General features: G+C 43.8%; 1 protein-coding gene across 3 annotated transcripts in view; it reads right to left on the bottom strand.

Moving 5' to 3' along the window:
* LOC129704514 (FERM domain-containing protein 4B-like) overlaps positions 1–13,201 on the bottom strand; it is a 265,972-nt gene that overhangs the window by 49,995 nt on the left and 202,776 nt on the right. For all 3 annotated transcript variants that reach the window (XM_055647656.1, XM_055647657.1, XM_055647655.1), the window contains exons 8-11: positions 8,758–8,841; positions 7,657–7,722; positions 6,334–6,391; positions 3,643–3,729 (exon numbers count right to left, since the gene is read on the bottom strand). In XM_055647656.1, the coding sequence (XP_055503631.1) occupies positions 3,643–3,729; positions 6,334–6,391; positions 7,657–7,722; positions 8,758–8,841 (295 nt within the window). The remainder of the gene's footprint in view (positions 1–3,642; positions 3,730–6,333; positions 6,392–7,656; positions 7,723–8,757; positions 8,842–13,201) is intronic.

The raw sequence follows: 13,201 nt of genomic DNA on the forward strand, positions 1-13,201 counted from the left end.
GCAGTTCCTTCCTACAATCTACAAACCTGTGCGTATTTGGAGTGTGGGAAGACACCAGGGAAGACCCACGTAGTTACAGGGAGAACAAGCAAACTCCGTAGATTCAAGCACCCGTAGCCAGGATTGAACCCGGGTCCCCTGGCGCTGTAAGGCAGTAACTCCACCACTGCATCACCGTGGCACTGAATGCACTGTCCTTTCAGAATCAAAGCTGCATTTCTCAATTACATCTCCCCAATGAAGACTGCTCAGAGCCATTGGAGTCTTGTCTTGTTTGATTTCTGCATCCAGACAAACGAAGATGAATGGAATTCCTTAATGAAGGAATTTACAAGTTCGATGCCTGGATCGTCACGGCAACCAGTTCTTTACTCTCCAAATCCTCAAGCACAGTCCCAGCTATTTTAATCAGAACAAACATTATGAAAGCTGCCTAGTGTTTCAGCAGTGCTCGTATATTTCCATAATTAAATTCATGCTGATCTTTTGATCTGGGAACAAAGTACTTTTAACATTGGTGCACGGTACACCCCATACCTCAGCAGTCCTTCAATGAAACTGAAGGACTGCTGAGGAAACAAGCAGTATACAATATAACGGGCAACAAATAGCCTCACTGCTAATGGAAATGCTAATGGCAATGCCAAAGATCCATCAGAGGTGGGGGAAAATTGTGATAGGGGCTAACCTCAACAGGAAGCAATGCTCTAAGTCTTTAGATACATCGTGAAAACAGACCGAGTGAGTCCATGCCGACCAGCGATCTCCGCACACACTGGCGCTCTCCTACATACACTAAGGGACAATTTACAGTTACACCAAGCCAATTAACCAACAAAACTGTACGTCTTTGGAGTGTGGGAGGAAACCGGAAGAAAGCTGGAGGGGAGGAGAGGAGAGGCAGGACAAAGCTTGGCACAGAAATGGGCCCTGTGGCCCACCGTGTCCATGCCCATCTTTTAGCCTCTTGATAGGAATCCCATTTGACTGCATTAGGATCAAATCCTCAAGTTGGGAGTCAAAATAAAGTTTAGCACAAGAGCCTTGCAACTTTAATACCAAAGTGTTTAAGAAGGAACTGCAGATGCTGGAAAATCGAAGGTACACAAAAATGCTGGAGAAACTCAGCGGGTGCAGCAGCATCTATGGAGCGAAGGAAATAGGCAATGTTTCGGGCCCGAAACGTTGTCTATTTCCTTCGCTCCATAGATGCTGCTGCACCCGCTGAGTTTCTCCAGCATTTTTGTGTACCTTTAATACCAAAGTAGTTTGCTATAACTAATACCAAAGTAGATTGGCAAAACTATGACCACCAAGTAGACTGGTGTAACTGGTACCAAAGTAGGTTGGCAATAACTACTACCAAAGTAGGTTGGTATAACGAGTATAACGAGTAATTATAGAAACGATGTCAACAAAATAGAGAGAGTACAGAGGAGATTTACTAGAATGTTGCCTGGGTTTCAGCAACTAAGTTACAGAGAAAGGTTGAACAAGTTAAGGCTTTATTCTTTGGAGCACAGAAGGTTAAGGGGGGACTTGATGGAGGTCTTTAAAATGATGAGAGGGATAGACAGAGTTGACGTGGATAAGCTTTTCCCACTGAGAGTAGGGAAGATTCAAACAAGGGGACATGACTTGAGAATTAAGGGACAGAAGTTTAGGGGTAGCATGAGGGGGAACTTCTTTACTCAGAGAGTGGTGGCTGTGTGGAATGAGCTTCCAGTGAAGGTGGTGGAGGCAGGTTCGTTTTTATCATTTAAAAATAAATTGGATAGTTATATGGACGGGAAAGGAATGGAAGGTTATGGTCTGAGCGCAGGTATATGGGACTGGGGAGAATATGTGTTCGGCACGGACTAGAAGGGTCGAGATGGCCTGTTTCCGTGCTGTAATTGTTATATGGTTATATGGTTATATGGAGTACCATAGTAGTTTGGTATACCAAAGTAGATTGATGTAACTAGTATCATAGTAGATTGGTACAACTAATATCAAGGTAGATTGGTATAACTAGTACCAAACTAATTGGTATAACTAGACTAGTACCAAATTAGATTGGTTCAACGAGCACCAAAGTAGATTGGTATTGCCATTGAATTGGAGCAGGTTGCCTGAACAACTGCGTTGCAGTGTGTATGGCCCCTGCCCTCCGCAAGCCTTGAATACACGTAGGACTGCGACGTGCGCGTGACATCAGGCTACACAATGCAACCATTTCATTTACCACAGATAAAGTGTCCACACGGTTGTGTACAGGCCAGTGGCATCTGCACATGTGCCTGGAGCAGCGTGCACAAAGTGCACAGCAGAGTTTCAGATAAAATGAATCTGCGTAGAAAACAAAACAGCTGCTCCACTCAAAAATAATCTCCAGCCCGAGAATCTTTAAAGTTTAAATGGCACGATGGTCAGATTTAAAACAGGAATGCCTGCCAGGACTAGGAACAATAGTTCATTTTCTCCTTCCTGGCCCTGAGCTTCTGAGGTCCACAAATGGACTGGATTTAAAAGGAAATCCTTCTTTGCAGGGATGCATAAATATTACATCATGAAATGTTTTCACAACAGAAGAGCGTATTGTGTGTGTTTGACTGTAAAACAGTAAACGGGAGAACAATGTCCCGTTAAAACTCATTTCAAGAGCATTGGGCTGTTATTTAAACAAAGAACCAGTGACCACTGGACTACTGTGCCTCTAGTATAGGTTTATTAATGTCACATGCATCGAGGTAGCATTTGGTTTCTGCATGCTATCCAAACAGGTCAGATGTACCATACATTGGTGAGTTAAATCCAGTCAAACTCAAGTATTGATTGAGTATTGATATTATGGTCATACTATGTGTGTGACCATAATATCGTACTATGTGTGTGACCAAACCAGAGACCACACACATGTGTGACCTTTGCGACAGAGACTGTCACTCCTGCATAGGTCTCTTCAGTCACAAGCGACGCTGCTCTAACCGAGGTTTGGAGTAAACATAGAAACATAGAAAATAGGTGCAGGCGTAGGCCATTCGGCCCTTTGAGCCTGCACCGCCATTCAATATGATCATGGCTGATCATCCAACTCAGTATCCTGTACCTGCCTTCTCTTCATACCCTCCCGATCCCTTTAGCCACAAGGGCCACATCTAACTCCCTCTTAAATATAGCCAATGAACTGGCCTCAACTACTTTCTGTGGCAGAGAGTTCCAGAGATTCACCACTCTCTGTGTGAAAAATGTTTTTCTCATCTCAGTCCTAAAGGATTTCCCCTTTATCCTTAAACTGTGACCACTTGTCCTGGACTTCCCCAACATCGGGAACAATCTTCCTGCATCTAGCCTGTCCAACCCCTTAAGAATTTTGTACGTTTCTATAAGATCCCCCCTCAATCTTCTAAATTCTAGTGAGTACAAGCCGAGTCTATCCAGCCAACAATTAGCATGCATCACCCATGGCCAGTCATGACCGAGGGGGCCTACAATGTGTGACATACCATGTGTGACAATGAAGTCAAACTCAAGTACAATAGATAAGAGCAAAGGGGTGGATACAGATTGCAAGATACAGTTCTCAGCATTGTAGCGCATCAGTTCTGTTGACAAAGTCCAATGTCCTCAATGGGGCAGAGGTACAAAGCTGCCTCTTACCTTTCTTGGTTTCACTTTATCGTGAAAGTCGTATTGCCCAATTCCTTTGCAACCAATTCCAAGCCACCAGGGAATCCCTTGTTTATCCTAAAAAATAAATAAATAGCAAAGAAGCTGTGAAATATGGTTTTACATGGACCTCTGAATGCTTTTCTACTTCAAGACCCAACCATGGATTCTGCTCAGTGATACCCAACATTGCAAGCAGATGCAGACACAAGGAACTGCAGATGCTGGTACAAAAAAAAAGACACAAAGTGCTGGAGTAACTCAGTGGATCAAGCAGCATGTATGGAGGACATGTATCGGTGACGTTTTGTGTTGGGACAATTCTTCAGACTGGTTGTGGTGGTGGTGGTGGGGGGGGGGCAAAGCTTGGCAAGTGACATGTGCGGCGGACTTTGCTTAGCAGATGCTTGGACGGAGGCAGCAACACACAACGATATATAATCTTAGGTTACACAGAAAAGCTGGAGAAACTCAGCGGGTGCAGCAGCATCTATGGAGCGAAGGAAATAGGCAACGTTTCGGGCCGAAACCCTTCTTCAGACTGATCGGGGGTGGGGGTAGGTGGGGACAAGGATATATAATCTTACCTCGGCGCAGAGGGAGAACAAAGAGGGAAGAGACAGAGACTTTAAGATTTTGCCTTCCACCACAGTGAGGAGGTGTTTGGTGAACTCACTGTGGTGGATGTTAAATTTGTATTGATTGTGTGTTTTTGTCATTTTTTTAAATTATATGTATGACTGCAGGGAAACAAAATTTCGTTCAGACCAAAAGGTCTGAATGACAATAAACAAATCTAATCTAAATCTAAAATTACATATCGCCATTATGACTGGGCCTCTGGTGCTGTAAGGCAGCAATACCGCTGCGCCACCGTGCCGCCCGAGTATTATTATTGTTCACTAACAGAATTGAGTGCGAGCATTAACATGCGGAAGTGATTTATCGCACCCATTTAGTAGCAGGGACTAGAGATGATTATCTTCACGTATTCTAAGGGACCATACAGCCATTTCACTTGAGTGTGTGAATTAACATCTAAAGGTGGAGTCACATTGTAATGACTTCACCTACAATGTTCTTTCAGATTACAATTGAGCACTCCAAGAGCTGTCTTTCAACACTCTTATAAAGCCAATAAAATAGCAAATATTTCAGCTTACTTCTGCACTTGACCTTTCATTATTCAGAATGATTTAATAAAAAAATTCAGATTTGGTTTCTCAATTCTATCACTTTCTATTCCCATAATTATTACACCAGTTGAAGCTCGCATTCATTGCAGCCTTGACATTAATTACCCTGTACAATTGCTGTTTGAGATGGAGAACTCCTACCTGCCACACACTGCCTGATGTTGGTGAGATCAAATAATATCCATGTGGCAAAATCAATTTTAACACAGATTAGGTAATAACATTTCACGATGTCGTCATGTTCTATTTTCAGTTTTGAATACAGATGAACTGCTGCAGTCAGCTGTAATCTCAATTCAATCTTTGATTGTGGTATTTCCAAGGCATTATGTTTGGGATGGGGTGGGAAGATTGCAACTTTTGCGTGGTCTGCCCTGTTTCGACGAATGCAATCAACCCGGCGTGCACAACCCAGTTAGATCAAATAGAACAAGTTGTCCTACAACTTTAGGCTGTGCACGCCATACGCAAGAAGAAGAAGATGTTTGGGATGGCATTGCACATGGTAGATCTGCTGCTCTACTGCGTCAGAGACCCCGGTTCAATCCTGACCTCGGGTGCTGTCTGTGCGGACGGAGTTTGGACATTCTCTCGGCGACCACATGAGTTCCCTCCACTTTCCAAAGATGTGCATGTTTGTAGGTAAATTTTCTTCTGTACAATGTAGGATAGAACTGGTGTATGGGTGATCGCCGCTCAGCGCGGACTCGGTGGGCCAAAGGGTCTGTATCTCTAAACTAAAATCCTAAAATAATCTGCAGATATAACCATATAACAATTACAGCACGGAAACAGGCCATCTCGACCCTTCTAGTCCGTGCCGAACACGTTTTCTCCCCTAGTCCCATACACCTGCGTTCAGAACATAACCCTCCATACCTTTCCCGTCCATATAACTATCCAATTTATTTTTAAATGATAAAAACGAACCTGCCTCCACCACCTTCACTGGAAGCTCATTCCACACAGCCACCACTCTCTGAGTAAAGAAGTTCCCCCTCATGTTACCCCTAAACTTCTGTCCCTTAATTCTCAAGTCATGTCCCCTTGTTTGAATCTTCCCTCCTCTCAGTGGGAAAAGTTTATCCACGTCAACTCTGTCTATCCCTCTCATCATTTTAAAGACTACTATCAAGTCTCCCCTTAACCTTCTGCACTCCAAAGAATAAAGCCCTAACTTGTTCAACCTTTCTCTGTAAGATGGTGGAATCTTGAATATAACAAAGTGCTGGATGAACTCAGCACGTCAGTCAGCCTCTGTGGAGGGAGGAGACGGATGACGTATTGGGTCAGATGCCTTCTATGTGTTTACTTGTCCAAGGCATGAAAGTGATGGAGCCCAGTTTACAGTTTTGAGGAAAAAGTAAACCACAGGATTCTCAAAGAATGAAGCAAGAGGTAGAAGTGACTTAATTTAAAACAAAATCATCTGCTCTTTGACGAACAGTGCTAAAAGCATGCGCTGTGAAGCAGATAATAAACAAACCTTTACTCCGTAGTAATGAATACCATAAGTAGGAAGAGCTTCCACCACGGTCAAATAACTGGAAAAAAAACCCATCAATTGTAAATCAGCTGAAGTAAATCAGCAAATCAATAAGTGACATTTTGTTAATTAAATAAGCTAAACACAAAAACAAGTTACAAATGCCTTCATACAAGTACCCGATGAAAGCTTTACATTGGAATGTGAATTAAGATACTCTATTTTAATTATCTGCTTAAGCTGTTGCTTCTGGAGTTTTAATAAAATCCAGATGTGAACACCATGGTAACGTTCTTCCACTGACTGTGCACTAAAAAAATACACGGCCTGACATTAATTATCTTTATTGTTGGTAACAAGCATTAAAATATATTTTTGTTGCTAGGTTTAAAAAAAAAAATCACATCTCTAAAATTAGGTTGTTGGACTGGTAGCAAGAACCAAGGAACCAAGAAACTCAGCCACAGTCTCGTCTGATTACAAGCTTGGCTGCAACATTGTCCGATGGAATTGCAAAAAGTTGTGAACGCTACCCAGCCCATCACCGGCTCTGACCTCCCCACCATCGAAGGGATTTACCGGAGTCGCTGCCTCAAAAAGGAAGCCAGCATCATCAGAGATCCACACCACCCAGGCCACACACTCATTTCACCCCTGCCATCGGGAAGAAGGTACTGGAGCCTGAAAACTGTAACGTCCAGGTTCAGGAACTGCTTCTTCCCTACAGCCGGCAGGCTATTACACACTACAACCTCATGGTCGCTGGGATAACGTGCAAACTCCACAATAACAGCGATTGGAGATCAGTTCAGTTCAGTTCAGTTTCAGTTCAATTTAGCATTTTGATACATGACAAGGGAATAACGTTTAGTGCAAGGCAAAGCCAGCAAAGCCGCTGAAGGATATTCCGAGGGACATCAGAGGTTTAGTTTAGTTTTTAAGTTTAGTTTAGAGATACAGCGTGGAACCAGGCCCATTGGCCCATCAGGTCCGCGCCGACCAGCGATCCCCGCACATTAACATTATCCTACACCCACGAGGGACATTTTTCACATTTACCAAGCCAATTAACCTACAAACCTGTATGTCTTTGGAGTGTGGGAGGAAACCGAAGATCTTCAGAAAACTGAAGGTGTGAATCTGGAGGTTTGCATGTTCACACATCTATACCTCTTGCCTGATGGGAGAGGGGAGAAGAGGGAGCGGCCATGGTGCAAGTCACTCTACTTTCAGATCTTTGGCTTTTACCCCTTTACATTAATAACTCCTCGCTCCACATGAGCTGTAGACACAGGTCAAAACGAGCAATGGATATGTGCTTACTTGACAATCGCCTGCCCTCTGCTGAGTCCTTTCAGTTTTTTATAATGGTCAATCACTCGGTCTTCACTGCAAGAACAAACACAACATTTTAGTCCAGACAAAAGAGAAACGTCCAGTCAAGCCAACACGTTGAGCCGTGGGGCCACGCATCGTGTATGATTTGCATTATGTGTTAATTTAATGAAAACGGTTCATCTCTTCTGCTCAATAAACAAATGGCTGCCATGCAGAAAATTCTGTCCGTCCCAATGTCATTTTAACTTAACGGGATATGTTGACATCCTTCAGTCCCTTGATTCCTAAACAAATTTACTGAGCTCACACAAGTCTGTTCATATTCAATAAATAATCTGGCCGGAGATATTTCCCAGCAATCATCACTGGACTAATGCCAAATAAATCAAAGGCGGAGATGAATTTATTTAACACCCCTCATAAACAGAGGACTTAACAAAAATGTTATATTCCCAATATAGTCATTTTAATCGTTAGTCATTGTGTAACATAGGGAAATGTTATGATTTAATTTAAAAGGTGATTTGGAAATGGAAAATACAATTATGGTTCATGTCCACCACTGATTCTGGCACCCTTGGAACCTTTCTGGATTATTCGTGTTACTGGGCCAACAGAGGTCACGGCCTCCGAGAGGAATCCAACGGAACAAGGACAGTCCACATGGGCTGCCGAGGAGTTGAGATGCCGGCCCGCTAATTTGGCCTCGGAAGTGGTCTATGGGAACGGATCATCCGGCTTTATCCGGGCCAGAGTTCCAGAGCCCCGGCCGCAGGGGGCAAAATCGACCCGCCGATTGGCCGATTGGCTTTGGGAATGGACCTGCCGGCTTCACCCTGGGGAAGTGTCTCGACCCGAAACGTCATCTAGACCTTTTCTCCAGATGTGCTGCCTGACCCGCTGAGTTACTCCAGCATTTTGTGTCTATCGTCCATGATCAATATGATGCAGGATTAAACTTGGACTTGGAAATGTCACCTTTGTTAATTCTCCACATGAATGCATTTGCTGTGTTGTATGCGTCCGAGAGGTCTTGAGCTTCCCCGTCAGTTGTCTCTTGTCCCGCGATAGTTTTAACCAACTCACCAATATGCAAGAGATGGGTGCTCCTGTAATGCTCGGGTAGGAAGGGCAGGGAGCTTCTTCAGTTCTTCCCTCGCAGTCTCAGAGCTGAAAGTGGAGTAAAATGCAAGAGTTCATTATTACAGTTGGATGTGAGTCACTCCTCTTGCAATTAACCTGCAGCAAGACTCCATCATCCACTAACGTTACATGTCCTGGCTCTTGTAGCACCAGGCAATGGTCTATGCAGCAGTCCCAGGCAAGGAATTGGAAGGCCATGTAAAATAACTTTCTAAATACATGGGAAGTTGGTCAAAATTTGTCAAATAGCTACGTCATTTGCCACTTAATCAAAATGTCTTTATATTCCCTGCAAGAGCACAGAAATGAAACTGCAACTGATATCCCATTTTCCAATCAAATGGCATGGGAGATAAGAGTCACTTCCGGTATCCTGGCTTACATTTGATCTACAGATTGGTAATTAAAACTATGATCTTTCTCGTGAAGCAATGGGGTTAATAATACAGCACCAAATAATCAATGATCCAGTTATTCTTATTTCATCCAAAGATTACTAGCGCTCACGAACACCAATCAACTGAAGAAAGGTTCTGATCCAAAACGTCACCCATTCATGTCCTCCAGAGATGCTGCCTGACCCACAGAGTTAATCCAACACTTTGTGCCTTTTTTTTGTAAGCCAGCACTTGCAGTTCCATCGTGACTTCTCATGCTGCCAAATCTGCCTTTTTTCTTTGAGATGCAAGAAACTGCAGATGCTGGAATCTTGAGCAAAGCTGAAAGTATTGGAGAACTTGTGTAGGAAGGAACTGCAGATGCTGGTTTACACTGAAGACAGACACAAAATGCTGGGGCAACTCGGCGGGACAGGCAGCATCTCTGGAGAGAACGAATGGGTGATGTTTCGGTTCGAGACCCTACTTCGGACTGAGAGTCAGGGGAGAGGGAGACAGAGATAAGGACGAGCAAGGTGTGAAAATGAGAGATCAAAGGGGATCTGATCAAGGAGTACGTCGGGCAGTATCGGTGGAGAGGAATGGACACTTCTTCAGACCGCTGTGTGTTTTGCCTTGTTCATTCACGGCTAACTGCGGCAGACGTGACAAGATCAGCCATGATCACATTGAATGGCGGTGCTGGCTCGAAGGGCCGAATGGCCTACTCCTGCACCTATTGTCTGTGAGACTGGTGCAGGTAGTGAATAATTTTGTTTTATTGTCTTCACCTGATGTGAAGCCCTGCTTGACGATCAAGTCTTCTCTCCCGTCCCATCCTCACAAACTGATCAAGAATATCGGAGATAGCCACAAAGCGCTGGAGTAACTCAAGAGGGCCAGGCAGTGTCTACTTCATTGCATTGGGACCTTACTTCAGCATGAAGATGGTCTGAAGAATGGTCCTGACCCAAAACACCACTCACTCATTGTCTCCAGAGATGCTGCCTGACCCGCTGAGTTATTCCAGCACTTGGTGTCTACCTTTGATATAAACCAACATCTGCAGTTCCCTGTTTCTACAATAATATTAGAACTGATTTTAAAGGCAGACGGGGGGGGGGGGGGGGGGGGGGGGGGGGGGGGGATTGCCATTGTCTAGTCTAGATTGTAATCAACACCATTTACTAACAAAATACAAGAAGATCTGGAATTCATTAATTAATTAACACAATAGGTTTAACATTGATGCTGCTCTTTAGGTTTTGCAACAATGCTAAATGAATCCATTCTAAGTTAGGTATCTAACTTACACATTCTCTCCATTATGTATAATTCCTCTGGGTGCTTGCGTTTCCACCCACATCCCAATATTGTGTGGAGAGGTTAATTGAACGCAGTCCATTATACTGTGGGTTGATGGTAAAATCAAATCAAAGCTAATGGACATGCTTAGAGTCATAGTCATAGAGTCATACAGCGTGGAAACAGGCCCTTCGGCCCAACTTGCTGATGCCGGCCAAGATGCCCCATCTACACTAGTCCCACCTGCCTGCATTTGGCCCATGTCCCTCTAAAAACCTACCTGTCATGTACCTGTCCAAATCTCTTTTAAATGACATGAGATTGAACAAGTTGCAGGAGTACAGGAAGAGAATATAGCAAATGGAGACTCCTTCCTTGGGAGCCAGCATGAATCAGATGGGCTGAATGGCTACTTAATAAGCACAATCTATTTTCGTTCCTCTTTATTTTACTCTCTGAGGAGACCTGCCAGCTCTGATTACACATTCAGCTGATTCAGCATTGGCAAGAGCCTTCGTATTAAGCAAACTATTTTCCACCAAGGGTCCTGACCCAAAACATCACCTATTCATGTTCTCCAGAGATGCTGTCTGACCCGCTGAGTTACTCCAGCTCTGTGTGTCTATTTCCCACCAACTCCGCTATTATGGACTGAATGCACGCAGTTTGAAACAACTGGTAATTCTCACTATTCATTGTGTACACATTTGTCACCAGCCCCCTTTTGAGGTGGGGATGCCAGCAGAGACATAACATTCCCCACATCCACAAGGTCCAAACTACCCCCACCCTTTCAAAACACACCAACCACTGAGCATGTTGCTTGTATGTGTGGGCCTGGGCACGCACATTCCTCTTGCCCACCCGCCCACATATAATAATTGTGCATTTACTTTGTTCCCTTCCAAGTATCCACACTAACGTACCCGAGTGGCGTGTAGATTCCTTGAAACTGCCGGAATGGTGAAAAGCCGAGCAACATTGTCATTTCAGCAAAGTAAATAGTCGCACAGGCTCTCGACTGTTTACCCACCAACTCAAACAGCAGCAGCTGACTGCTCTCAATACAATGCGTCGTAAGATTGACTGTATCACACAGCGGCTCACTGCAGAATCACCTTGGTTGCTGGGCGTTGCCGGGAATTAATACGACATGGAATACACCTACATTCATCGGGCAAAATATTAGACGTTTCAAACTGTGTAGGAAGGAACTGCCGATGCTGCCTTAAACCAAAGACAGACTCAAAAAACTGGAGTAACACAGCGGCACAGGCAGCAACTCTAGAGAGAAGGAATGGGTGATGTTTCAATAGACAATAGACAATAGGTGCAGGAGTAGGCCATTCTAGATAGATAGCTAGATAGGGCTCTTAAAAATAGCAGTCAGGGGATATGGGGAGAAGGCAGGAACGGGGTACTGATTGGGGATGATCAGCCAGGATCACATTGAATGGCGGTGCTGGCTCGAAGGGCCGAATGGCCTACTCCTGCACCTATTGTCTATTGACCTCAGTTTATGAGTTTCTGATCTTTAAAGGAAACAACTTTACAAGTATAATTAGATAATAAAATCTAACAGGAGAGTTAGAAAGTTCAGTAAATGACGTCAAAGATTAAAGTACAGGAATAGATCTATCAGTGAAGCACAAATGTACATCGTATGCAAGGATATTGTTGAAAAATATTAATTTGGTGCTGGATGGTCGCCAATGGTAGGCTGATCCAGGAGATCAAGATGCACGGGATTAAGAGTAACTTGGCTGTGTCGATTCAGGCAGCCTTACTGATCGAAGGTGGTGGGAACGCAATGTTCAACGATGTGCAGAGCAAGTTTCCTTTTGACACAGAGGGCAGTGGGTGCCTGGACCGAGATTCCGGGGGTGGTGGTGGTGGTAGAGGCAGTTACGACAGTGACATTTATGAGACTTTTGGATAGGTTGGCTAGGTATGGAGAGATATGGATCAGAAACAGGCAAATAAAGACTGGTATTGTTACTATTATGTTCAGCACCACACTGTGAATGAAGAGCCCGTTCCTGTGTCTGACAGCTCAATGTTCCAAAGAAAATGAACGTCATAGACTTGTTAACAGTAATTAATAAACTCAAAACTTTAACAGAATAAGAAGGTAAAAGGGGATGTTTTGGTGCAAATGAAATGCGAGAGAGAGAGAGAGACACACACACACAGTGCGCACACACACACAGTACACAGTACACAGAGTACACACACAGAACACAATACTACATCTTTAAAATAATGATGTGCCATCAGACCATTAAAAAAAACTATCCAATACCAGTATAGTGTATCCGTTCTAGAGATTCCATTACACTATTTGATATCAAGCTCTAATTAAACCAGTTGTTGTGGAGGTTCAGAATACGTCTTGTGAACGAAGCTCGTATAAACTGATTAAGTTGGGAACATAAGGAACATAGATTACGTTGCACAACTGTTTCTTTGGAAACGGCCGTCTGATTTAAGGTCTCAGATCTCAACTCGAAACATCACCCACTCCTTTTCTCCATACGATGCTGCCTGACCCGCTGAGTTACTCCAACATTTTGTGTCTATTTAAGGTCTCAGATACTCGTTGGCTCCTAAACCCTTGATTAGACCATTTTCCAAAGTGCTACAGCAAGCTCATCATTGCCACAAGTGCTATCCTTCTCCTGCAGTCTTTCAAAGTTTTACGCACA

This window comes from Leucoraja erinacea, chromosome 16, assembly GCF_028641065.1.
Source record: "Leucoraja erinacea ecotype New England chromosome 16, Leri_hhj_1, whole genome shotgun sequence".
NCBI lineage: Eukaryota > Metazoa > Chordata > Chondrichthyes > Rajiformes > Rajidae > Leucoraja > Leucoraja erinaceus.